The sequence below is a fragment of the Oratosquilla oratoria genome, chromosome 1, assembly GCF_046742065.1.
Source record: "Oratosquilla oratoria isolate Oo_2021 chromosome 1, ASM4674206v1, whole genome shotgun sequence".
Lineage (NCBI taxonomy): Eukaryota > Metazoa > Arthropoda > Malacostraca > Stomatopoda > Squillidae > Oratosquilla > Oratosquilla oratoria.
The window spans coordinates 101,471,533-101,499,394 of NC_134777.1; the positions used below are offsets into that span (position 1 = coordinate 101,471,533).

Here is a 27,862-nt window from a genome sequence, read left to right on the forward strand (position 1 = left end):
CTCTCCACCACCAACTCCCACTACTCCTCTCTCTCCACCACCAACTCCCACTACTCCTCTCTCTCCACCACCAACTCCCACTACTCCTCTCTCTCCACCACCAACTCCCACTACTCCTCTCTCTCCACCACCAACTCCCACTACTCCTCTCTCTCCACCACCAACTCCCACTACTCCTCTCTCTCCACCACCAACTCCAACTACTCCCCTCTCTCCACCACCAACTCCAACTACTCCCCTCTCTCCACCACCAACTCCAACTACTCCCCTCTCTCCACCAACTCCCCTCTCTCCACCACCAACTCCAACTACTCCCCTCTCTCCACCACCAACTCCAACTACTCCTCTCTCTCCACCAACTCCAACTACTCCTCTCTCTCCACCACCAACTCCAACTACTTCTCTCTCCACCACCAACTCCAACTACTTCTCCACTCTCTCTCCACCACCAACTCCAACTACTTCTCTCTCCACCACCAACTCCTTTCTCCTCCACCAACTCCTTCTCCTCCTCCTCTCTCCACCAACTCCACCTTTCTCCACCACCAACTCCACCTTTCTCCACCACCAACTCCTCCTCTCTCCACCACCAACTCCTCCTCTCTCCACCACCAACTCCTCCTCTCTCCACCACCAACTCCTCCTCCTCCTCTCTCCACCACCAACTCCTACTCTCTCCACCACCAACTCCTACTCCTCCTCCTCTCTCCACCACCAACTCCTCCTCCTCTCTCCACCACCAACTTCTCCTCTTCCTCCTCCTCTCTCCACCACCAACTCCTTCTCCTCCTCCTCTCTCCACCACCAACTACTACTCCTCCTCCTCCTCTCTCCACCACCAACTTCTCCTCCTCCTCTCTCCACCACCAACTCCTTCTCCTCTCTCCACCACCAACTCCTCCTCCTCCTCTCTCCACCACCAACTCCTTCTCCTCCTCTCTCCACCACCAACTCCTTCTACTCCTCCTCTCTCCACCACCAACTCCTTCTCCTTCTCCTCCTCTCTCCACCACCAACTCCTTCTCCTCCTCCTCTCTCCACCACCAACTCCTACTCCTTCTCCTCCTCTCTCCACCACCAACTCCTTCTCCTCCTCCTCTCTCCACCACCAACTCCTCCTCCTCCTCTCTCCACCACCAACTCCTTCTCCTCCTCCTCTCTCCACCACCAACTCCTTCTCCTCCTCTCTCCACCACCAACTCCTTCTCCTCTCTCCACCACCAACTCCTTCTCCTCCTCTCTCCACCACCAACTCCTTCTCCTCCTCTCTCCACCACCAACTCCTTCTCCTCCTCTCTCCACCACCAACTTCTCCACCATCAACTCCTCCTCCTCTCTCTCTACAACCAACTCCTCCTCCTCTCTCTACCACCAACTCCTCCTCTCTCCACCATCAACTCCACCTCTCTCCACTACCAACTCCACCTCTCCACCACCAACTCCTCTCTCCACCACCAACTCCAAATCCTCCTCTCTCCACCACCAACTCCAAATCCTCCTCTCTCCACCACCAACTCCAAATCCTCCTCTCTCCACCACCAACTCCAAATCCTCCTCTCTCCACCACCAACTCCAAATCCTCCTCTCTCCACCACCAACTCCAAATCCTCCTCTCTCCACCACCAACTCCAAATCCTCCTCTCTCCACCACCAACACCAAACCCTCCTCTCTCCACCACCAACTCTAAACCCTCCTCTCTCCACCACCAACTCTAAACCCTCCTCTCTCCACCACCAACTCCAAATCCTCCTCTCTCCACCAACTCCAACTCCTCCTCTCTCCACCACCAACTCCAAATCCTCCCCTCTCCACCACCAACTCCAAATCCTCCTCTCTCCACCACCAACTCCAAATCCTCCCCTCTCCACCACCAACTCCTCCCCTCTCCACCACCAACTCCTCCCCTCTCCACCACCAACTCCTCCCCTCTCCACCACCAACTCCTCCCCTCTCCACCACCAACTCCTCCCCTCTCCACCACCAACTCCTCTCTCCAACCACCAACTACTCCTTTCTCCAACCACCAACTACTCCTTTCTCCAACCACCAACTCCAACTACTCTCTCCAACCACCAACTCCAACTACTCCTCTCTCCAACCACCAACTCCAACTACTCCTCTCTCCAACCACCAACTCCAACTACTCCTCTCTCCAACCACCAACTCCAACTTCTCCCTCTCCACCACCAACTCCTACTTCTCCTCTCTATCCGTCTCTCCACCACCAACTCCTACCTCTCCTCTCTATCCCTCACTCCACCACCAACTCCTACCTCTCCTCTCTATCCCTCACTCCACCACCAACTCCTACTTCTCTCTCCACCACCAACTCCTACTTCTCTCTCCACCACCAACTCCTACTACTTCTCTCTCTCCACCACCAACTCCAACTACTCCTCTCTCTCCACCACCAACGCCAACTACTCCTCTCTCTCCACCACCAACGCCTACTTCTCCTCTCTCTCCACCACCAACGCCTACTTCTCCTCTCTCTCCACCACCAACGCCTACTTCTCCTCTCTCTCCACCACCAACGCCTACTTCTCCTCTCTCTCCACCACCAACGCCTACTTCTCCTCTCTCTCCACCACCAACGCCTACTTCTCCTCTCTCTCCACCACCAACGCCTACTTCTCCTCTCTCTCCACCACCAACGCCTACTTCTCCTCTCTCTCCACCACCAACGCCTACTTCTCCTCTCTCTCCACCACCAACGCCTACTTCTCCTCTCTCTCCACCACCAACGCCTACTTCTCCTCTCTCTCCACCACCAACGCCTACTTCTCCTCTCTCTCCACCACCAACGCCTACTTCTCCTCTCTCTCCACCACCACCAACGCCTCCTCCTCCTCTCTCTCCACCACCAACGCCTACTTCTCCTCTCTCTCCACCACCAACGCCTACTTCTCCTCTCTCTCCACCACCAACGCCTACTTCTCCTCTCTCTCCACCACCAACGCCTACTTCTCCTCTCTCCACCACCAACGCCTACTTCTCCTCTCTCTCCACCACCAACGCCTACTTCTCCTCTCTCTCCACCACCAACGCCTACTTCTCCTCTCTCTCTCCACCACCAACGCCTACTTCTCCTCTCTCTCCACCACCAACGCCTACTTCTCCTCTCTCTCCACCACCAACGCCTACTTCTCCTCTCTCTCCACCACCAACGCCTACTTCTCCTCTCTCTCCACCACCAACGCCTACTTCTCCTCTCTCTCCACCACCAACGCCTACTTCTCCTCTCTCTCCACCACCAACGCCTACTTCTCCTCTCTCTCCACCACCAACGCCTACTTCTCCTCTCTCTCCACCACCAACGCCTACTTCTCCTCTCTCTCCACCACCAACGCCTACTTCTCCTCTCTCTCCACCACCAACGCCTACTTCTCCTCTCTCTCCACCACCAACGCCTACTTCTCCTCTCTCTCCACCACCAACGCCTACTTCTCCTCTCTCTCCACCACCAACGCCTACTTCTCCTCTCTCTCCACCACCAACGCCTACTTCTCCTCTCTCTCCACCACCAACGCCTACTTCTCCTCTCTCTCCACCACCAACTCCTACTTCTCCTCTCTCTCCACCACCAACTCCTACTTCTCCTCTCTCTCCACCACCAACGCCTATTTCTCCTCTCTCTCCACCACCAACTCCTACTTCTCCTCTCTCTCCACCACCAACTCCTACTACTTCTCTCCCTCCACCACCAACTCCTACTTCTCCTCTCTCTCCACCACCAACTCCTACTTCTCCTCTCTCTCCACCACCAACTCCTACTTCTCTCTCTCCACCACCAACTCCTACTTCTCCTCTCTCTCCACCACCAACTCCTACTTCTCTCTCTCTCTCTCTCTCTCCACCACCAACTCCTACTCTCTCTCTCTCTCTCCACCACCAACTCCTACTTCTCTCTCTCTCTCTCTCTCCACCACCAACTTCTACTTCTCTCTCTCTCTCCACCACCAACTCCTACTTCTCTCTCTCTCTCTCTCCACCACCAACTCCTACTTCTCTCTCTCTCTCTCTCCACCACCAACTCCTACTTCTCTCTCTCTCTCTCTCTCCACCACCAACTCCTACTTCTCTCTCTCTCTCTCCACCACCAACTCCTACTTCTCTCTCTCTCTCTCTCCACCACCAACTCCTACTTCTCTCTCTCTCTCTCTCTCCACCACCAACTCCTACTTCTCTCTCTCTCTCTCTCTCTCCACCACCAACTCCTACTTCTCTCTCTCTCTCCACCACCAACTCCTACTTCTCTCTCTCTCTCTCTCTCTCCACCACCAACTCCTACTTCTCTCTCTCTCCACCACCAACTCCTACTTCTCTCTCTCTCTCTCCACCACCAACTCCTACTTCTCTCTCTCTCTCTCCACCACCAACTCCTACTTCTCTCTCTCTCCACCACCAACTCCTACTTCTCTCTCTCTCTCTCTCCACCACCAACTCCTACTCTCTCTCTCTCCACCACCAACTCCTACTTCTCTCTCTCTCTCTCCACCACCAACTCCTACTTCTCCTCTCTCTCCACCACCAACTCCTACTTCTCTCTCTCCACCACCAACTCCTACTTCTCCTCTCTCTCCACCACCAACTCCTACTTCTCTCTCTCTCTCTCCACCACCAACTCCTACTTCTCCTCTCTCTCCACCACCAACTCCTACTTCTCCTCTCTCTCCACCACCAACTCCTACTTCTCCTCTCTCTCCACCACCAACTCCTACTTCTCCTCTCTCTCCACCACCAACTCCTACTTCTCCTCTCTCTCCACCACCAACTCCTACTTCTCCTCTCTCTCCACCACCAACTCCTACTCTTACTTCTCCTCCTCTCTCACTCTCTCCACCACCAACTCCTACTCTTACTTCTCCTCCTCTCTCACTCTCTCCACCACCAACTCCTACTCTTACTTCTCCTCTCTCTCTCACTCTCTCCACCACCAACTCCTACTTCTCTCTCCACCACCAACTCCTACTTCTCTCTCCACCAACTACTATCTCTCCACCACCAACTCCTACTTCTCCCCTCTCTCTCTCCACCACCAACTCTCTGTACAGGATATATTTCACATACAGCTTTGGCCAGACTTAAATGAAATGAATTAGTTACCAACCTGTTTGAAGTTAGTCTTCCAAGAACCGTATTTCCATTTTTCCCACTCCAAGTATCAACGTTATCTTACGGCCGGCCTACTTTCATTACAGTTATTTTCTGAAAAATAACTTGTATAATTACAGGGCACATTAAAAATATACTGCAGAAGTCATTGTCAAACATGTATTAAAGCTAAATTTATTTACCTCTTAGATGCGTTGCCTAGGCAGTCTTCCAAATCCAGTTGAAAATATTTGAAAACGAAACTTGGGGGCAAGGGGGTTCAGCGCTAACGAGAGAGCAATCCGAAAAATGCTATTTTTCAAGCCCGAAAAGTATATAGTTTAGTGAAACGCCGTCTTGGATTCGTTCGCGCCATGACGCCATAATCATGGCTCTTACGAAATATTTTAATACTTACCGTTAACTACAAAATTGTGTACTCACCCCAGGAGCGCTTGGCCTAGTGTATGTCCTCTTCACAGTACCTAGAAGTGTAAATGTGTAGATGTGGCAGCGCGTTGTCTACCGTATGCTCAAATCCTGGGACCGGTAACACGCCATTGCAAATGACCTGGGCATAATGTCTATTACACAGTGGCGGTGGTAACGTGCCTTGGATTTTGTTTTAAGCATACGATGCCCTACGTTGTCGAGCCTGTATCAACCTAAGATTCTAACACTCAATTTCCCCCTCCCACATCATAGCTACATCGACTTGCCCTACCTAATGAGTTCGACCTCCTTTTAGGCACAAGAGATTTCTATTGGCATCTCAAACGATTCCACAATAACGAAAATAACGTGCCTATCGTGATGGCCTTGTCATGTGTATTCGTGTTTATCAGACCTACCTTGTACGCTGCGGAGAGGCGCCATGTCCCAAACGAGCTTGATTCCCTTCAACACGAGTGACTATTTCCTGCTTTCGACTTTCCACTATTCACTGTCATATTGTACCTTGTCAGACATGTTAGGTAATGAAATATTACATTATATATAAACTGAATAAGTCTACAATCGGAATTCACTTTATATTTCACCTCCATGTCTTCTTTGTTTGCCGGCTTTTTCAGGAATGACGTTTTCGCAATCTGCTTTCTTTGTGCCCTGGCAGGATCAGAGAAGTCAAATTTGATTGGTCGAAAATGATTTCGTGTTTTGACGTTGACGAATCACTGTCCTTCTCTCCACTACACACTACATTTATGACGGGCTCTTCCATAAAATATCGACAATTGGTTGTTACAAAATGTATGCTCCCACATAATTTCCAGTGAGCACGATAAATTTGCTTTCCAGATGTTATCTTACATTAGTGAAGACGTCAAGGCATGTAAAATATTATGTCATATAAGAATAAGTAATCATTTAGGTGTAAATGGCCACTTTCAAACAGGGTATTTGAACGGCGTAAATCGTTCTTGGTGGGTCGTACAGATTCCTAAAGTTAATAACAGATTTCAAGCACTCAAAATATTCTTATATTCACTTTGAATTACCTGCAATACTGGATACAGTAGTAAAATCTGTGGGACAAGAACCTTTAGATTTTGGCGGGATTATTTCGCGGGCATTATTGTAAACTGTATATATTTAGGCATTATAACCCCATGGGGCTTGTTTAGAAGTTGATGTACATTTATATATACAAATAAGATGGGGCCGCTATAGATAATAAAAGTTATTGTAATTGTGGATTGAGTTATTGTCACTGCAGGTTTCTTGACCTCTACAACAAGGTAATAAAAGAACAAATAGAGGGGGATTCAGCCCTTCCCTGGATCTGCCACTGCCGGAGGAACGTGATGTAGTGATCTCCAGGTCACCTCAGGTCTGGGGTGATTGGGGACATAACTCATTATGAATACCTTTTTAATGTCAGCACGGTGACCAGGATTCGATCATACGTCCGAAATCTCCATGCCGTTATCAAGCACGCGCGCTGCCATTGAGCCGCACAACCCGTGATAATGCTGTTCTGGGGTTCCGTGGACATTTTTTTTATCATATTTGTTTATTTATTTTATTTATATATCAATTTGCTCGATGCGAAGGTTCCTTGTTCTGTGTGGCTGAAGATTGACGAGGAGCAAGACCAGGAGAATAGGGCAGGCAGGTGCTATCAAGGACCGCAGGGTATCTGCCAGGCGGAGGAGAGATGTGGTTTGCAGGGTAAAGTAAAACAGGTCCCATGAGGTGGCTGAAAAAGGGGGAACAGGCATCAAATGTTACTTATAGACAATTCTTTTTTTTTTTTTTTTTACAAACTAATGGAATGTCAGCATTACAGCTAGTGAACACCCAGACAAGTGTTTAGTTTTGTATAATGTTGCCATCATTCTATGATATGCAATTGCTTTCAGATTTCAGAAATACCAATCCCAACACTCACCTTACACTGAGCAACACCAAACTGAGAACCTTCCCATTTCCTTCAAGTCGGCTGGAAACCACTTCTGCCTCGACAGGTGAAGATCCTCCCGTGGCGAGACTAGTTCTTTCATCACGTGTTCAAACTCCAGAGACCCATCCCCACAACTGACTAGAAGGAACTCCTTCTCCCCTACACACCCAACAAGTACTCCTTCGTCCCCACCTATTTTGCTAACCACATTTCCCCACTCAGTCGTACCTCTATGTCTACCCCCTCCCCATTTTAGTTCCTAAACCTGGATCATGCTCCCATTCTTTTACACCACTTCCTCAATGTCTACAAACTCTTTGCGAATCTCTCTATTCCTTCTCAACCACCAACACCTCTCCATACATCAACTCTTCATCCAAACACCAGCTCTTCCTCAGATCCTCAATCACCAATTCCTCCCAAATAACGCCTCTCCACCACCACCATTCCACCAACTCCTACTCTCTCTCTCTCTTTCCACCACCACCAACTCCTACCCCTCCTCTCTCTCTCTCCACCATCACCGACTACTACTCCTCCTCTCTCTCCACCACCGCCAACTACTCCTCCTCTATTTATTGCTAACGAAACAACTAATATTCCTTAAATATTTTTCCCAAACAGGATAAAATAAGTTTGTAGATTTAGTGCAATGTTCTGTTACTCACTTCTTGTTTGTTTGTTTGTTTTTCAAAATAAAAATCCAAAGTATCTTACTTTTATTTTTCTTCACTATTTTCTCCATCTACTTTCCTAATCTAAATATTCTCCACATAAAATTATATCTTTAGTCTTGAAGTTGTGTGATGCATTCACCACCGATTCTTCAATTCCTATCATCACTCCAAATTGCAGAAATTACAATAATGGTAATGATAAAGATGATTACTATCATCGATATTATAAATATCAACAACGAAGTTGTCATTATTATTACACAGCTTTAAAATCACTGCCTATATTAACTGCATGTAGGCCGACAAAATATTTCTGGTCGCACATTGTTAAATGAAACAAATTCTTTAAAAATGGGATTTTATTGTAAGCAATGAATGTGAAAACTTCACAAAATTTTATGGAGTTGCGGGGCCCGTAGCACGAGGAACAGCGGGGCCTCCACCTGCATATCAAACATATCATTTGCTGTCTTCCTATATCATGTCTTCGCTCGGTCCCTTTAATGATATTACCTTTCCGAATAGTTTCCTCTATTTCACCCATATTTATTTTTATTTTTTCTGGTCTCTGCCTTTTGTTGATAAGCTTGTTTAGTTCTATTCTTTCAAACGGAGCACGCCGACAGGAGACCCCGGCCCACATCTAGGTCGGATGCAAAAAAAATCATAATAATAATAATAGAATAATAAATAAAAACTACAAGAATGTAAATAACAAATTAAACACATAAATAAATGCACAGGCACAGTCAAATAACAAACAAACAGGCAAACAGCAAATAATAATAAATTGACATATAACTAATAACAAATGAAAATCAAACAGACAAATGATAACAAAACAAAAACAAATAATATAAGATAAATTATAATCATTACAGCATCTTGCTTAGGTGTTTATCTAAATGATTCTTAAAGCTTTGAACTGAACTACTTTGCACTACCTGTGCAGGAAGTTTATTCCATTCATTAACTACACGGTTGGCAAAGTTGTTTCTACCTACTTCCAAATTGAATCTATTTCCGGACAGTTTCAGACCATTGTTTCTTGTCTGATTCTCATTCAATGTGAAAATTTTGTCACTTTTGATGTCAATTCCCTTTAGAATCTTAAAGACATGTATCAAGTCACCTCTGAGTCTACGCTTTTTTTAGGGAAAACAGATTCATATGTTTTAGTCGATTTTCGTATGATTTATTTTTTATATTTGGAATCAGTTTTGTGGCTCGCCGTTGTACTTTCTATTTCGTCTCTCCTGCTGTTAATTTGCATGGTCCTTCTTCTTTTGATTAGGTTAGCTGTAGCTTTGGAGTATTTGTTTTCTCTAATACTTTTTGTACTTCCTACTTTCTCTGCCGATTCCCTAACGATATTCATTAAATTCAAAATCATATCTTCGACGGTGCCCTCGTTAGTTCTTAGAGCTTCGAATCGATTTTTAATTTCTAACTGAAATTACCTCTTATTATCATTAACCTTCGCAAAGCTTATTTTCTTTTTAAAACTAGTTTATTTCTCTCGGCTCTGAAATTGAATTTAGGCGTCCAACCTACCATTCTATGGTCACTAGATCCACTCATTCTAGGAGGATAGACCCCATCATCAACAAAGCCTGCCGCATTATAACGGGGGGCCCTTCGCCCGACTCCAACAAACTACATATACAGGCTCTCTGGTATATCTCCACTTGCGTTGTGAAGAGACACAATCAATAGAATTGAGAAAAGAAAACAAGATAACGACCCACGGCACCCACTCTACGGCCTTATACCAGCCCCGGCACGACTAAAATCTAGGAAAAGTTTTCCAACATCCATAATCTTGCCAACAAACGTAACACCCAGGAAATTTTGAATAAAACAATGGAACGGGACTGAACAAGCAATCATACAGCACCCAACCATCCCCGGGAAAATTGCCTAAAGGAACTATACACTGCAGAGAAGGGAATGGTGTGCGCTGAATCGGGCAAGAACCGGGGTGGGAAAAAACAAAACCAACCAGGGAAAATGGGGACTTGGCGAGTACACAACCTGTGAATGCAGACACCAAAGTCAGACCATGGATCATCTCACTACCTGTCCACCCGATACACATAACATCCGCTGACCTTTGTCAGGTCGACGACAGAGCAAAGGCATGGCTGTCTTTCTGGCGTGATGCGATATGATATGATGGTCACCTATGTTGATTTTATCTATGACCGTAACATTGTTAACGTTCTTGCTCTCATCTCCTAATATGAAGTCTGCTCCATTCTTTGTTGTTCCATTTTGACTAATCCAGGTCCATTTACGACCTACACGCTTTTGGAAGAAAGTGTTCATTATTCTCATGTTGTAATTCTCTGCAAAATTGACTCACATCTCGCCTCTGTCATTTATTTCATCTACTCCAGACTTCCCATTGCATAACTCATCTTCCATCTTCTTCCCCACTTTAGCATTAAAGTCGCCTATTACCAACGTGTACATATTTTTTCTTGATCCATTACCTAACTCAAATCATCATAGAAGGACTCAATTTCATCGTCTGAACTCTGTGAAGTTGGTGCATAAACCTGGACTATTTTTAGAGTGTACCTTTTACACAGCCTAATCACAGTCCAAGCTACCATGTCTGATAAACTACTGAACTTGACTATGTTACCAGCAACCTCTCGGTTTATCAAGAATCCTACTCCACTAGATCTTTCTTCGTCCTTACCTCAATAGTAGAACAGGTGGTGACCATCTTGTATCAGCTCTTCTTCCGCTCTTCGGACTTCGTTCAGTCTCACGATGTCCCACTTGATGTTTTCTAGTTCTTCCATTAAATTCTCCAGCCTGATTGGGTTCTTACGTTGTAAGTATAGATCTTCATTTTCTTCGTGTTGTTTAATGTCCAAGACTTGGGTCTGCTTGGACAGTGCTTACTCTTATTCGGTGGCACACTGCCCATAAGCACACAAAACAATGCGGTTGGATCTTTAGGAGACAATGATCCAACATAACACCCGGTTTTGTTTTGGTTGTACTTTTCATTGCTCTATGAAGGGATTTTGGCAATAATCTCACCTCCGTGCCAACTGGTTTCTGGTGAGACATTTCTCTGGTGTCCCCTTATTCATTATGTTCATATCTAGAGGGTGCCCAATGGTCCACGCCGTCATTATGACGGTACCCCATATATCTATGAGGAATTTCCCTGTTCACCATCAGGGACGTGCCAGTTAGCAGTGGGTCTTGCGACTCTGTGTGTGTGTGTGTGTGTGTGTGTATTCACCTTGGTCTTTGGATCACGTGTTGGGCTCGTGATCGACAGCTATTTCCCTCCCGGAAGAGAGCTCAAAGCTCGTATGACCGATCTATGGGTAATGCTATGTGTGTATTTACCTAGTTGTATTTACCTAGTTGTATTTTACGGGAAGGGGAGCTATGCTCGTGGGGTCCCGTCTTCATATCTCATTTTATCTAAACTATTTTTAAATTCATGTATTGTTTTTGCACACACCACTTTCTCATCTAACTTGTTCCAACTGTCTATTACTCTGTGAGGAAAGCTGTTCTTTTTCAGATCTCTTATATAGCTGTCTTTCTTGATTTTCTTTCCGTGTCCTCTTGTATTTCTATCATCCCATTTTATCAGATTCTCTCTATCAATAATTTCTATGCCTTTCATGATTCTGTAAATAGCTATCAAATCTCCTCTCTTCTTTGCTCTAGTGTCTGTAGTTCAAGTTTTGCTAGTCTCTCTTCATATGATAGTTTTGAGAGTGTTGGTGCCAATTTTGTAATTGCTCTTTGTATTCTTTCAAGTTTTTTTTTATACATTTTTTTGTACTTGGTGACCACATCGTTGCTGCATATTCCAATCTTGGTCTTATCAGAGTGATTAGAATTTTCTTCACTATTTCTTCATCCAGGTGTGTGTGTGTGTGTGTGTGTATTCACCTCGGATCTGCTGCAGTCTCTGTCGAGACAGCCAGACACCACCCTACGGCAGTGAGCTCAGAGCTCATTATTTGCCGATCTCTGGGTAGGTCTGAGACCACTCACACACCACACACCGGGACAGCAAGGTCACAACTCCTTGACTAACGTCCCGTACCTACTCACTGCTAGGTGAACAGGGGTTACACGTGAAAGGAGACAAACTCAACTTATCTCCGCCCGACCGGGGAATCGAACCCCGGTTCTCTGGCTTGTAAAGCCAGTGCTTTACCAATCCGCCACCGAGCCGTGTGTGTGTGTGCGCGCGCGCGCGTGCGTGCGTGCGCTCTGCTCTTTGTCTGATCTTTCTTACAAAACCTGTTCGATACGGGTGACCATGCAGAGGTTTCATTTCTATCGACATAGCATTTGTAATCATTAATTAAGATTCTCAAGCATATCCGCCACGTCAAGGTGTCAACTCTTGGATAGGTCTAATGCACAATCTAAAATAATGGTGCCATAATATATCCCGAATAACTAACCTCCTGGGCATTGGATGGCAAATTGCCGTGAACCTGGGAATAACTTAGATGTTCAGGTGGTGTATTTTTAAATCGTAATTGCAAATGAAATTCCGATGTATTACGCTGTGCTTATTAACTATTGTCGCAAAGAATGTCAAAAGCCATTGAAAGTGACAAAGTCAATAAATGACAACGATAGTTTCGTCTGAAGTTATTAGTCTTGTCCGGATTCATAGGTCTCGAAACGTTGTCCAATAAATATACTCATGTGTTCCAAAAAGGCCAAACCCGGGAAGGTCCCTGCTAATATATTTAGGGATTGGTAATACATATGATTGCGTTTGATTCATTGTCTCCACGATTACGTCATCGATTATTGTATGATATGATTCTCAATTACAGTTACAGTACTTTAGGTAGATGCATACTTTTGTAATATAATATATGGAGGTAGATATTGAGCAGTATATGTAAGGTAGGGGTATTTATTCTATTCATCGGTACCCGTGCCAAGGTGTATGAATTAACATAAACATCGCAACTTTTTTTTTTTTCCTAATGAAACTTCTGACCACAAGACAAGTATTAACATAAGCTAAGGACAGGTTATTTTGATGTGTTGTGTAGCAACACACAACAGTTCTCTTACGTGATTTTCCCATGGACTGACGTTTTATCGAAACAGTGAAACCCATTAAAACCCTCCACTTTATGTTGTCATATCTTGCTGAGAGTTCTTGTGTACAGTTGTTTTTACCCGTTCTTTCTATTAGCGAAACCAGATATTACTTTTGATGATGTGTAGATGTATATATTTGTGAAATGGTAGCCAGTTTCGTAATATTCCACCAGTATCGCTTGTAAAGATCATGATCATGAAGTTTTCTACTTGTTATATGATAGAAACACTAACATTTTATTTTATAGTGTAACCATTTTGTCACAGTTGAGGGTTTTTTCAAGATTGTGGGGTTTGGTGGATATCACGAAACTGGTCAATATCTCATGGACCTAGGCAGTTAGGCAAAAAAGGATAATAGTTTTTGGAAAGGTGAGTAAAATTCAGACAGCAGGTTATTTCATGATTTAAACACATTTTATGGGTATAAGCCAGTTTTACTGATTACTAGCAGGTTTTGTTTTGCTTAGATTTGGCTGTTTTTGACAGTGTCAACCAGTTTCCCACCCTTGCATCAAATGCTGAAGAGCAGCAAAAAACCACACTGGTGGTAATAGGAACCGGAAGTCAGATATATTCCAGTATCATGCTAACACATTATCACTTCTTGTTTACATTTGAAAAATGTAATTTTTCCATGGACAACTTAATGTCAAGTTGGAAATCTGTGATTATCATTATGTGATTCTGGAAATGATTTTGTATTTTGCAATTGCCGATGCCTCCACTACTTTTGCATTTGAAAGATGTAATTTTTCCATGGACAACTTAATGTCATGTTGAAAATCCGTGATTGTGTGATCCTGGAAATGATGTATTTTGCATTCACCGATGCCTCCTCTATTTTTGCATTTGAAAGATGTAATATTTCTATGGAATAGTTAGGTTAGGTTACATAGCTTAGGATTCATTGGACAACATTAGTTTCATGTTGAATATCTGTGTGTGGTTGTAGTATTTTACCAGATGTTGCCTTTTGCAATTGAACAATCATCTTTTTCTATGGAAAGGTTAGGTTATAAAAAAAGTTGGTGAGCATCCCTGCCCACCTGTAAAAATATGTCCGACTAAATTTTTTATTTTTTTATTTTCTATTTAATTTTTTTTTTTATAGCCTACCTAATCAGTTGGTGTGATGAAGTCATGATGCTCTAAACACAATTTATCTTATTTCTGTTACCTTAAAGAGTCACTGCAGAAATTGACTTTGCTGGAACTACATGGATCATGACAACTTTGAAATTTATGTTGTTTCTAATGTCTCTATTACTTCACTAGTAATTCACATGTAATCTTGAAGTAATATGATAATATGTTTTAAATCTTGATCCTTGTAATTCCATGCACAATCATTTAGGAACTTCAGTTCCCCTTAATTTTCTATTGCAAGGGTGTTTTTATGTGAATGCTGAGGAATGTCATCAAATGATAAACCCTAGATTCTCATGAAAAATAGAAATAATAATCTCCCTCCTATTTTTGAAAAATTGAAAGGACAATCACCAACTAATTTTTTTTATGTTGCAACATTTGTTTCATGTTAAATATTAGCTTAAGAACTATTGGACAACATAAGTTTCATATTAAATATGTGCGTTTCCAAGCAAACACAGATATTTAACATGAAACTTACTTTGTCTAATAGTTTATAATATAACCTAACCTAACTGAAACTATTACAGTGAGTCCTCGTTATACGGTACATATGCATTACTGAAAACCTTACCGCAAATTTAAATAACTGTATACTGAACCTAAGTTTTGAGTTATGGCAGATGTACCTTCTCCCTGCTCTTTCCTCTTCAAAATATCTAATTCTACCTCCAAAACACGAGTGGATACTGTATCTGTGAATTTTTCTTACAGTAAATAGAATCGAGGGTAGTAATTACCAAATACTGTAACTGTGAGTTTACCGGATAAAGAATTACTATATAAGGAGGACTTGCTGTATAGTGCATAGATACGTATCAGACAAAAGGGGGTGCTGTTGGGAAAGCCAACACCTGAGCAACATAAACGCGTGCAAACGAAGGTACACACAGATTGGAGAAAGGAAAAAACATTTTCAAGTTTTCATTTATGTGAGGTTTTTGTAGATTATAAATGGTATACATAGTGAATGAAGTTCTGATATTCATGTAGCAACAGAAAGAAAGAATGTAGGCAACATAAGGCAGGTTAAAGAAGCTTACTGGTACTGTTAAGGTTAGCCAAAGTTACCTTGAGACTGTAGGCCTACCATTTATGCTACAGTTACCAAAAATCCATGAATTGTAACACATTCAAAAACATTACCTATGTATAATGTGACCCCTTATTTTTTGAGTTAAAGAATCATAAAATCTCTCACTATACACAAGTATGTACAGTAGATCTGTCACTGCGTGGGGATCATACTATTGATGCATATTCCAGTCTTGGATGTATCAGTATTTCTACGAGTTTTTTCATCATCAGTTGTGTAGTGATCCCCTCCCTTAGAAAATGACCAAAATTCTGCAGAATTCTGAAGAAAATTTAATCAAATTAATTCAAAAGAGCGGTTGGGGGTTATTATCAGTACCACACTTGTATTTCCTAAACATGGTATGGGGATCATACTTCTGATGTATATTCCAATCTTGGATAGATCAGGGTTTCTAAGAATTTTTTCAACATCAGTTGGGTAATGATCACATTATTTTCTTGTATATTTAGTATGAGAGAATGCCCAAAATTCTGCAGAAAAATGAACAAATGAATCAAATGAATTCATAAAAGAAATTAGGGGTCATCAACAGTACTGCATTTGTATTTCCTAAACATGGTATGAAAAATTATGTTTTTCTGAAGTATATGGGTATATGATGAATAGTGTAGAGTAGGGAATATAAGATTTTATCAAAATTTGTATTGGATATGCCCCTGTAACACTGAGGTGATTTTTTTCTTTTCTTTCTCCAAGCTAAAAACAATTGGTAGCTCCAGGTCTCTCTTTGAGGAGACCCGCCCTCTCAAAGAATGTCAAAAATCAATGTTTCATAATTTGATTGATATGATATTGATTTCTGTATGACTGCCATCTAACCCAGGTACCTTACCAGCTTTCATCTCTTATCATCATTCATAAAATTCATTATACAACAAAGAGGTTTCAACCTGAAGCTCAGAAGGGTTATAATGATATGAATAACTGTTTCTTTAACAGGGTGACAATGGATAGAAATAAGTCTAAAAACAAAAGCAATCAAAAGAAGCAAGGTAGAAAATGTAATGGAAACAAATCAAAGCCAAAAAAGCCTCCTATCCAGCCAAAGCAGCCTTCGGAAAGGTAAATTTATTTATTCAAAATTGTGTTCATGTTCATTGCTATGCAGTTTCAGACATTTCTTTCTTGATTTCAATTACATCTTTGGAGACACACACACACACACACACACTTCAACGAATGGACGGCTTAGAAGACGTTCTGAAGAAAAGTGAAGTCTGTGGATCCCAACGCAAAGAGAAGTGCCTAGTGTTTTTGCAGGGTGGGGGGGAAATTGCTCGTGGAGTAGTGGGAACGTAGGGAAAGAGGAAAAGGGGAGGGATTACTGAGGGAAATGGAAGGAAATGAGGAGGGAGTAGACTTTGACCAGCCAGACAAGCGGAAGGTAAACAAAAGACTTAGCGAGGATCAAATGTCTAATAAAAATGTAAAGATTAGAAGTATAGAGAGGAGCAATACAGAAGAAAGTGACGAGAATATGTTCCAGGGATTTAAAGAGGGTGGGGGGGACACAACCCCCCCCCCCCCCCCCCCCCCCCCCCGACTGATAAGACTAGAGGAGAGAGTTGATAAGGTGATCGAGGACTTGGAGCGTAAGTTAGGTAACGTAGACTCCATTTTTCAAAGAATTGAAAGGTTGGAACAACTAGAGAAGGCTAACAGAAACTTAACTGAAGAAATAGAGGACCTAAAAAGACAGTTAGGAAATGTAAAGGAGGAGAATGAGAAATTGAAGAAGAATAGTAATGAAAACAGAGAGAAACTAGCTACAGAAGCTAAAAATTGGAGAATAACTCAAGAAGGGAATAAGGTTTCATTCACTGACATAGTCAAACAGCAATTGAAAGAACATAATGAAGACTCAGTTATTAAAGTGATGAGACAGAAGGAGAATATAGTAAGAGAATTAGCTGACAAAAAGAAATGTATAATTATATTAGGAATGGAAGAGAAACATAACCCAGATAGAACTGCAAGAATCAAGGAGGAAAAGGAAAGAGTAAGCAGTTTATTAAAATTAGTCCAGGAAGATGAACCAGAAATTATAAAGGAAATTGAGGAAAAATTCAGACTCGGAAAATATAGTACAGATAAGACCAGACCAATTAAGATTAAATTCAGGTCACAAACAACAGCAGAGAAAATTCTATCCAAGACAGGGAAACTAGCAACAAATGATCAATATAAAAAGGTATGGATAAAAAGAGAAATGAATAAGGAGGAAAGAGAGGCAGAAAAGCAGAAAAGAATTGAAGCTAAGGCAAAAAACGAGGAAAGAACGGAGTCAGAGAAAGAGAGATTCTATTGGAGAGTAGTGAACATGAAAATAAAGCAGTTCGACATACTAAAGAAAAACATAAGGGAAACAGAGAATACAATGGAAGTGGCAGAAAACTAAGAGTGTCTTACACAAATATAGATGGATTGATAACAGGATTGAATGAACTGAATGATTATTTGAAAGAAAAAGAACCGGACATAATGGGAATTGTAGAAACAAAATTAAAAGGCCCACTACCACCCAACAGTGTAGGACATGATACATACAATTATTGGATTAGAAACAGAGAGAAAAAACAAGGGGGTGGAGTTATGTTCCTGACTAAGAAGGATATAAACGTGAAAGGTGTCATATATGGAAAGAATACAGTAGAGATGATTATGATAGAAGTGGAAGACCGAGATAAGAAGAGCAGAAAATTTGTGATCAATTATGTGCCTCCGAAAACAGCCTCATGGGAGGAGAGTGAACATAAAAGTATGTTAGAGGACACAAAGATAGCATTAACTAAAATAATGGAAGACGGAGGAAGAATAGTTATGATGGGCGACTTTAATTGCAAAGAAATCTGCTGGGAAGAAATGACAGTAAAGAGTGGTGATGACTCATGGGGAAATGCTCTACTTGAGATGATTACTGACCATTCAATGACACAATGGATACAAGAGAACACTAGGTATAGAAATGAAGAAGAACCATCGAGGCTAGACTTAATAATTACATCTGAACCTAGAATAGTGGACAAGATTGAATATAAAACACCAATAGGTAAAAGTGACCACATATTGATTGAACTGGAACTTAATGAAGAAAAATATATGAAAAGAAATGAACAATATAGAAAAGGAAGAATGATGTATGAAAAAACAAACTTTGATAAAATAAGAGAATTCTTCCAACAAGAAAACTGGGAAGAAATATACAAAGAAGAAACAACAGTGGAAGAGAAATGGAATATTTTGACAAAAATTTACAAAAAAGGAGTGGAAAAGTATGTCCCAAGACAAAAACAAGAAAAAGAATATGTAAAATGCTGGTACAACAAAAGTTGTAGGGAGTTAAAGGACAAAAGAGACAAAGACTGGAACAGATGGAAAAAAGACAGAAGACCTGAAAAATGGAAAATATATACTGGTTATAGAAATGAATATGTACAAAAGTGCAGAGAGGAAAAAAGAAAATATGAAAAAGATGTTATAGAAAAGTGTAAAGATCAACCAAAACTATTCTACAGATTTGTAAACAATAAACTGAAAAACAAACAAGACTTAGAGAAATTAAGACAAGGAGGAGTTGAATACACTGAGGAAATGGAAATGGCAGTAATTATGAACAAACATTTTAAATCAGTGTTTACAAGGGAAAATATACAACCTGAAGAGATTGAGTGGAAGGAAAAAGTCCCCCCTATGGAAGAAATAGAAGTAACAAAGAATGAAATATTGACACACTTGGGTAATTTTGATGTCAGAAAATCGCATGGGCCAGATGAAATAACAAACTGGATTCTGAAAGAATGCAGGAATGAACTGGCAGACAAAATACATAGCATAATAAGCAGTTCCTTAAAAGAAGGAAAAGTTCCAGAAGATTGGAAAAAAGCAAATATAGTACCTATATATAAAGGAGGAAATAAAGAAGAACCTACCAACTATAGACCAGTCTCTCTAACAAGTACAATAGCAAAAATATGTGAAAGAATTATCAAAAGTAGATGGGTAAAATACTTGGAAAAAAACAACGTACTAAATCCAAGGCAATTTGGATTCAGACAAGGACGATCATGCGTCACCAATTTAATATGTTTCTATTCAAGGCTAATAGATATAATACAAGAAAGAGATGGATGGGCTGATTGTGCATTTCTAGACCTAAAAAAAGCTTTTGACAAAGTACCACATAAGAAGTTGCTTAAGAAATTAGAATATGAAGGAGGAATACAAGGTAAATTGCTAAATTGGATGGAAGACTTTTTGCAAGAAAGAAAAATGAGAGTAGTGATAAGAGATCAGCACTCAAAATGGAATGAAGTAATAAGCGGTGTCCCGCAGGGAACAGTTCTGGCCCCAATAATGTTTGCTATATATATTAATGATATGGATGAAGGAATTGAAAGCTATATGAGCTTCTTTGCAGATGATGCAAAATTACTGAAAAGAGTGAAAACTGAAGAAGATTGTGAATCACTACAGAGAGATCTAAATAAAGTACAAGAATGGAGTAGGAAGTGGGAGATGGAGTTCAATACAAAAAAGTGTAGTATAATGGAATTTGGAAAAAGCAAAAACAGAATAACAGGATCATATAATTTGGGAAAAGAAGGAATAAAAAAAGTAGAAAATGAGAAGGACCTGGGAGTCATTGTTATGAATAATATGTCACCTGAGAAACATATAAATAAGATTTTTGGAGAAACTTATAATTTAATAAGAACAATCAAAGTGGCATTTACATACCTGGATGAAGAAATGGTGAGGAAAATCCTAATCACCCTGATAAGACCAAGATTGGAATATGCAGCAACGATATGGTCACCAAGTACAAAAAAATGTATAAAAAAACTTGAAAGAATACAAAGAGCAATTACAAAACTGGCACCAACACTCTCAAAACTATCATATGAAGAGAGACTACAAAAACTTAAACTACAGACACTAGAGCAAAGAAGAGAGAGAGGAGATTTGATAGCTATTTACAGAATCATGAAAGGCATAGAAATTACTGATAGAGAGAATCTGATAAAATGGGATGACAGAAATACAAGAGGACACGGAAAGAAAATAAAAAAAGACAGCTATAGAAGAGATTTGAAAAAGAACAGCTTTCCTCACAGAGCAATAGACAGTTGGAACAAGTTAGATGAGAAAGTGGTGTGTGCAAAAACAATACATGAATTTAAAAATAGTTTAGATAAAATGAGATATGAAGACGGGACCCCACGAGCATAGCTCCCCTTCCCGTAAAATACAACTAGGTAAATACAACTAGGTAAATACACACACACACACACACACACACACACTTCAACGAATGGACGGCTTAGAAGACGTTCTGAAGAAAAGTGAAGTCTGTGGATCCCAACGCAAAGAGAAGTGCCTAGTGTTTTTGCAGGGTGGGGGGGAAATTGCTCGTGGAGTAGTGGGAACGTAGGGAAAGAGGAAAAGGGGAGGGATTACTGAGGGAAATGGAAGGAAATGAGGAGGGAGTAGACTTTGACCAGCCAGACAAGCGGAAGGTAAACAAAAGACTTAGCGAGGATCAAATGTCTAATAAAAATGTAAAGATTAGAAGTATAGAGAGGAGCAATACAGAAGAAAGTGACGAGAATATGTTCCAGGGATTTAAAGAGGGTGGGGGGGACACAACCCCACCCCCCCCCCCCCCCCCCCCCGACTGATAAGACTAGAGGAGAGAGTTGATAAGGTGATCGAGGACTTGGAGCGTAAGTTAGGTAACGTAGACTCCATTTTTCAAAGAATTGAAAGGTTGGAACAACTAGAGAAGGCTAACAGAAACTTAACTGAAGAAATAGAGGACCTAAAAAGACAGTTAGGAAATGTAAAGGAGGAGAATGAGAAATTGAAGAAGAATAGTAATGAAAACAGAGAGAAACTAGCTACAGAAGCTAAAAATTGGAGAATAACTCAAGAAGGGAATAAGGTTTCATTCACTGACATAGTCAAACAGCAATTGAAAGAACATAATGAAGACTCAGTTATTAAAGTGATGAGACAGAAGGAGAATATAGTAAGAGAATTAGCTGACAAAAAGAAATGTATAATTATATTAGGAATGGAAGAGAAACATAACCCAGATAGAACTGCAAGAATCAAGGAGGAAAATGAAAGAGTAAGCAGTTTATTAAAATTAGTCCAGGAAGATGAACCAGAAATTATAAAGGAAATTGAGGAAAAATTCAGACTCGGAAAATATAGTACAGATAAGACCAGACCAATTAAGATTAAATTCAGGTCACAAACAACAGCAGAGAAAATTCTATCCAAGACAGGGAAACTAGCAACAAATGATCAATATAAAAAGGTATGGATAAAAAGAGAAATGAATAAGGAGGAAAGAGAGGCAGAAAAGCAGAAAAGAATTGAAGCTAAGGCAAAAAACGAGGAAAGAACGGAGTCAGAGAAAGAGAGATTCTATTGGAGAGTAGTGAACATGAAAATAAAGCAGTTCGACATACTAAAGAAAAACATAAGGGAAACAGAGAATACAATGGAAGTGGCAGAAAACTAAGAGTGTCTTACACAAATATAGATGGATTGATAACAGGATTGAATGAACTGAATGATTATTTGAAAGAAAAAGAACCGGACATAATGGGAATTGTAGAAACAAAATTAAAAGGCCCACTACCACCCAACAGTGTAGGACATGATACATACAATTATTGGATTAGAAACAGAGAGAAAAAACAAGGGGGTGGAGTTATGTTCCTGACTAAGAAGGATATAAACGTGAAAGGTGTCATATATGGAAAGAATACAGTAGAGATGATTATGATAGAAGTGGAAGACCGAGATAAGAAGAGCAGAAAATTTGTGATCAATTATGTGCCTCCGAAAACAACCTCATGGGAGGAGAGTGAACATAAAAGTATGTTAGAGGACACAAAGATAGCATTAACTAAAATAATGGAAGACGGAGGAAGAATAGTTATGATGGGCGACTTTAATTGCAAAGAAATCTGCTGGGAAGAAATGACAGTAAAGAGTGGTGATGACTCATGGGGAAATGCTCTACTTGAGATGATTACTGACCATTCAATGACACAATGGATACAAGAGAACACTAGGTATAGAAATGAAGAAGAACCATCGAGGCTAGACTTAATAATTACATCTGAACCTAGAATAGTGGACAAGATTGAATATAAAACACCAATAGGTAAAAGTGACCACATATTGATTGAACTGGAACTTAATGAAGAAAAATATATGAAAAGAAATGAACAATATAGAAAAGGAAGAATGATGTATGAAAAAACAAACTTTGATAAAATAAGAGAATTCTTCCAACAAGAAAACTGGGAAGAAATATACAAAGAAGAAACAACAGTGGAAGAGAAATGGAATATTTTGACAAAAATTTACAAAAAAGGAGTGGAAAAGTATGTCCCAAGACAAAAACAAGAAAAAGAATATGTAAAATGCTGGTACAACAAAAGTTGTAGGGAGTTAAAGGACAAAAGAGACAAAGCCTGGAACAGATGGAAAAAAGACAGAAGACCTGAAACATGGAAAATATATACTGGTTATAGAAATGAATATGTACAAAAGTGCAGAGAGGAAAAAAGAAAATATGAAAAAGATGTTATAGAAAAGTGTAAAGATCAACCAAAACTATTCTACAGATTTGTAAACAATAAACTGAAAAACAAACAAGACTTAGAGAAATTAAGACAAGGAGGAGTTGAATACACTGAGGAAATGGAAATGGCAGAAATTATGAACAAACATTTTAAATCAGTGTTTACAAGGGAAAATATACAACCTGAAGAGATTGAGTGGAAGGAAAAAGTCCCCCCTATGGAAGAAATAGAAGTAACAAAGAATGAAATATTGACACACTTGGGTAATTTTGATGTCAGAAAATCGCATGGGCCAGATGAAATAGCAAACTGGATTCTGAAAGAATGCAGGAATGAACTGGCAGACAAAATACATAGCATAATAAGCAGTTCCTTAAAAGAAGGAAAAGTTCCAGAAGATTGGAAAAAAGCAAATATAGTACCTATATATAAAGGAGGAAATAAAGAAGAACCTACCAACTATAGACCAGTCTCTCTAACAAGTACAATAGCAAAAATATGTGAAAGAATTATCAAAAGTAGATGGGTAAAATACTTGGAAAAAAACAACGTACTAAATCCAAGGCAATTTGGATTCAGACAAGGACGATCATGCGTCACCAATTTAATATGTTTCTATTCAAGGCTAATAGATATAATACAAGAAAGAGATGGATGGGCTGATTGTGCATTTCTAGACCTAAAAAAAGCTTTTGACAAAGTACCACATAAGAAGTTGCTTAAGAAATTAGAATATGAAGGAGGAATACAAGGTAAATTGCTAAATTGGATGGAAGACTTTTTGCAAGAAAGAAAAATGAGAGTAGTGATAAGAGATCAGCACTCAAAATGGAATGAAGTAATAAGCGGTGTCCCGCAGGGAACAGTTCTGGCCCCAATAATGTTTGCTATATATATTAATGATATGGATGAAGGAATTGAAAGCTATATGAGCTTCTTTGCAGATGATGCAAAATTACTGAAAAGAGTGAAAACTGAAGAAGATTGTGAATCACTACAGAGAGATCTAAATAAAGTACAAGAATGGAGTAGGAAGTGGGAGATGGAGTTCAATACAAAAAAGTGTAGTATAATGGAATTTGGAAAAAGCAAAAACAGAATAACAGGATCATATAATTTGGGAAAAGAAGGAATAAAAAAAGTAGAAAATGAGAAGGACCTGGGAGTCATTGTTATGAATAATATGTCACCTGAGAAACATATAAATAAGATTTTTGGAGAAACTTATAATTTAATAAGAACAATCAAAGTGGCATTTACATACCTGGATGAAGAAATGGTGAGGAAAATCCTAATCACCCTGATAAGACCAAGATTGGAATATGCAGCAACGATATGGTCACCAAGTACAAAAAAATGTATAAAAAAACTTGAAAGAATACAAAGAGCAATTACAAAACTGGCACCAACACTCTCAAAACTATCATATGAAGAGAGACTACAAAAACTTAAACTACAGACACTAGAGCAAAGAAGAGAGAGAGGAGATTTGATAGCTATTTACAGAATCATGAAAGGCATAGAAATTACTGATAGAGAGAATCTGATAAAATGGGATGACAGAAATACAAGAGGACACGGAAAGAAAATAAAAAAAGACAGCTATAGAAGAGATTTTAAAAAGAACAGCTTTCCTCACAGAGCAATAGACAGTTGGAATAAGTTAGATGAGAAAGTGGTGTGTGCAAAAACAATACATGAATTTAAAAATAGTTTAGATAAAATGAGATATGAAGACGGGACCCCACGAGCATAGCTCCCCTTCCCGTAAAATACAACTAGGTAAATACAACTAGGTAAATACACACACACTTTCAACGAACGGACGGCTTGACGAACGCTCTGAAGAAAAGTGCAGATTGAGGATACCAACGCAAAGAGAAGTGCCTTTTTGTATTTGCAGGGGGGGGGAATTGCTCGTGAGGTAGTGGGAAAGTAAGGAAAGAGGAGAGGGGGAGGGATTACTGGGGAAATGGAAGGTAATGAGGATGTGGAGGACTTGGCCCAGGCAGACGGGCGGAAGGTCAACATGAAACGACCACCGGATGACGAAATGGCAAATAAAAATGTAAAGATTAGAAGTATAGAGAGGAGAAATACAGTAGAAAGTGACGAGAATATGTTCCAGGGATTTAAAGAGGGTGGGGGGGACACAACCCCCCCCAGACTGATAAGACTAGAGGAGAGAGTTGATAAGGTGATCGAGGACTTGGAACGTAAGTTAGGTAATGTAGGCTCCATTCTCCAAAGAATTGAAAGATTGGAACAACTAGAGAAGGCTAACAGAAACTTAACTGAAGAAGTAGAGGACCTAAAAAGACAGTTAGGAAATGTAAAGGAGGAGAATGAGAAATTGAAGAAGAATAGTAATGAAAACAGTGAGAAAATAGCTACAGAAGCTAAAAATTGGAGAATAACTCAAGAAGGGAATAAGGTTTCATTCACTGACATAGTCAAACAGCAATTGAAAGAACATAATGAAGACTCAGTTATTAAAGTGATGAGACAGAAGGAGAATATAGTAAGAGAATTAGCTGACAAAAAGAAATGTATAATTATATTAGGAATGGAAGAGAAACATAACCCAGATAGAACCGCAAGAATCAAGGAGGAAAATGAAAGGGTAAGCAGTTTATTAAAATTAGTCCAGGAAGATGAACCAGAAATTATAAAGGAAATTGAGGAAAAATTCAGACTCGGAAAATATAGTACAGATAAGACCAGACCAATTAAGATTAAATTCAGGTCACAAACAACGGCAGAGAAAATTCTATCCAAGACAGGGAAACTAGCAACAAATGATCAATATAAAAAGGTATGGATAAAAAGAGAAATGAATAAGGAGGAAAGAGAGGCAGAAAAGCAGAAAAGAATTGAAGCTAAGGCAAAAAACGAGGAAAGAACGGAGTCAGAGAAAGAGAGATTCTATTGGAGAGTAGTGAACATGAAAATAAAGCAGTTCGACATACTAAAGAAAAACATAAGGGAAACAGAGAACACAATGGAAGTGGCAGAAAACTAAGAGTGTCTTACACAAATATAGATGGATTGATAACAGGATTGAATGAACTGAATGATTATTTGAAAGAAAAAGAACCGGACATAATGGGAATTGTAGAAACAAAATTAAAAGGCCCACTACCACCCAACAGTGTAGGACATGATACATACAATTATTGGATTAGAAACAGAGAGAAAAAACAAGGGGGTGGAGTTATGTTCCTGACAAAGAAGGATATAAACGTGAAAGGTGTCATATATGGAAAGAATACAGTAGAGATGATTATGATAGAAGTGGAAGACCGAGATAAGAAGAGCAGAAAATTTGTGATCAACTATGTGCCTCCGAAAACAGCCTCATGGGAGGAGAATGAACATAAAAGTATGTTAGAGGACACAAAGATAGCATTAACTAAAATAATGGAAGACGGAGGAAGAATAGTTATGATGGGCGACTTTAATTGCAAAGAAATCTGCTGGGAAGAAATGACAGTAAAGAGTGGTGAGGACTCATGGGGAAATGCTCTACTTGAGATGATTACTGACCATTCAATGACACAATGGATACAAGAGAACACTAGGTATAGAAATGAAGAAGAACCATCGAGGCTAGACTTAATAATTACATCTGAACCTAGAATAGTGGACAAGATTGAATATAAAACACCAATAGGTAAAAGTGACCACATATTGATTGAACTGGAACTTAATGAAGAAAAATATATGAAAAGAAATGAACAATATAGAAAAGGAAGAATGATGTATGAAAAAACAAACTTTGATAAAATAAGAGAATTCTTCCAACAAGAAAACTGGGAAGAAATATACAAAGAAGAAACATCAGTGGAAGAGAAATGGAATATTTTGACAAAAATTTACAAAGAAGGAGTGGAAAAGTATGTCCCAAGACAAAAACAAGAAAAAGAATATGTAAAATGCTGGTACAACAAAAGTTGTAGGGAGTTAAAAGACAAAAGAGACAAAGCCTGGACCTGATGGAAAAAAGACAGAAGACCTGAAAAATGGAAAATATATACTGGTTATAGAAATGAATATGTACAAAAGTGCAGAGAGGAAAAAAGAAAATATGAAAAAGATGTTATAGAAAAGTGTAAAGATCAACCAAAACTATTCTACAGATTTGTAAACAATAAACTGAAAAACAAACAAGACTTGGAGAAATTAAGACAAGGGGGAGTTGAATACACTGAGGAAATGGAAATGGCAGAAATTATGAACAAACATTTTAAATCAGTGTTTACAAGGGAAAATATACAACCTGAAGAGATTGAGTGGAAGGAAAAAGTCCCCCCTATGGAAGAAATAGAAGTAACGAAGAATGAAATATTGACACACTTGGGTAATTTTGATGTCAGAAAATCGCATGGGCCAGATGAAATAGCAAACTGGATTCTGAAAGAATGTAGGAATGAACTGGCAGACAAAATACATAGCATAATAAGCAGTTCCTTAAAAGAAGGAAAAGTTCCAGAAGATTGGAAAAAAGCAAATATAGTACCTATATATAAAGGAGGAAATAAAGAAGAACCTACCAACTATAGACCAGTCTCTCTAACAAGTACAATAGCAAAAATATGTGAAAGAATTATCAAAAGTAGATGGGTAAAATACTTGGAAAAAAACAACGTACTAAATCCAAGGCAATTTGGATTCAGACAAGGACGATCATGCGTCACCAATTTAATATGTTTC

General features: G+C 40.0%; 1 protein-coding gene across 13 annotated transcripts in view; it reads left to right on the forward strand.

Annotated features, from left to right (window-relative positions):
- The first annotated feature begins 12,470 nt into the window (after nt 1-12,470).
- LOC143024622 (putative RNA polymerase II subunit B1 CTD phosphatase RPAP2) overlaps nt 12,471-27,862 on the forward strand; it is a 56,567-nt gene continuing 41,175 nt past the window's right edge. Inside the window, exons 1-3 of one of the 13 annotated variants that reach the window (XM_076183573.1) lie at nt 13,180-13,197; nt 16,242-16,368; nt 16,485-16,607. In XM_076183573.1, the coding sequence (XP_076039688.1) occupies nt 16,492-16,607 (116 nt within the window). In that variant the 5' untranslated portion in view covers nt 13,180-13,197; nt 16,242-16,368; nt 16,485-16,491. The other 12 variants (XM_076183550.1, XM_076183565.1, XM_076183523.1 and 9 more) reach the window with 12 other exon arrangements.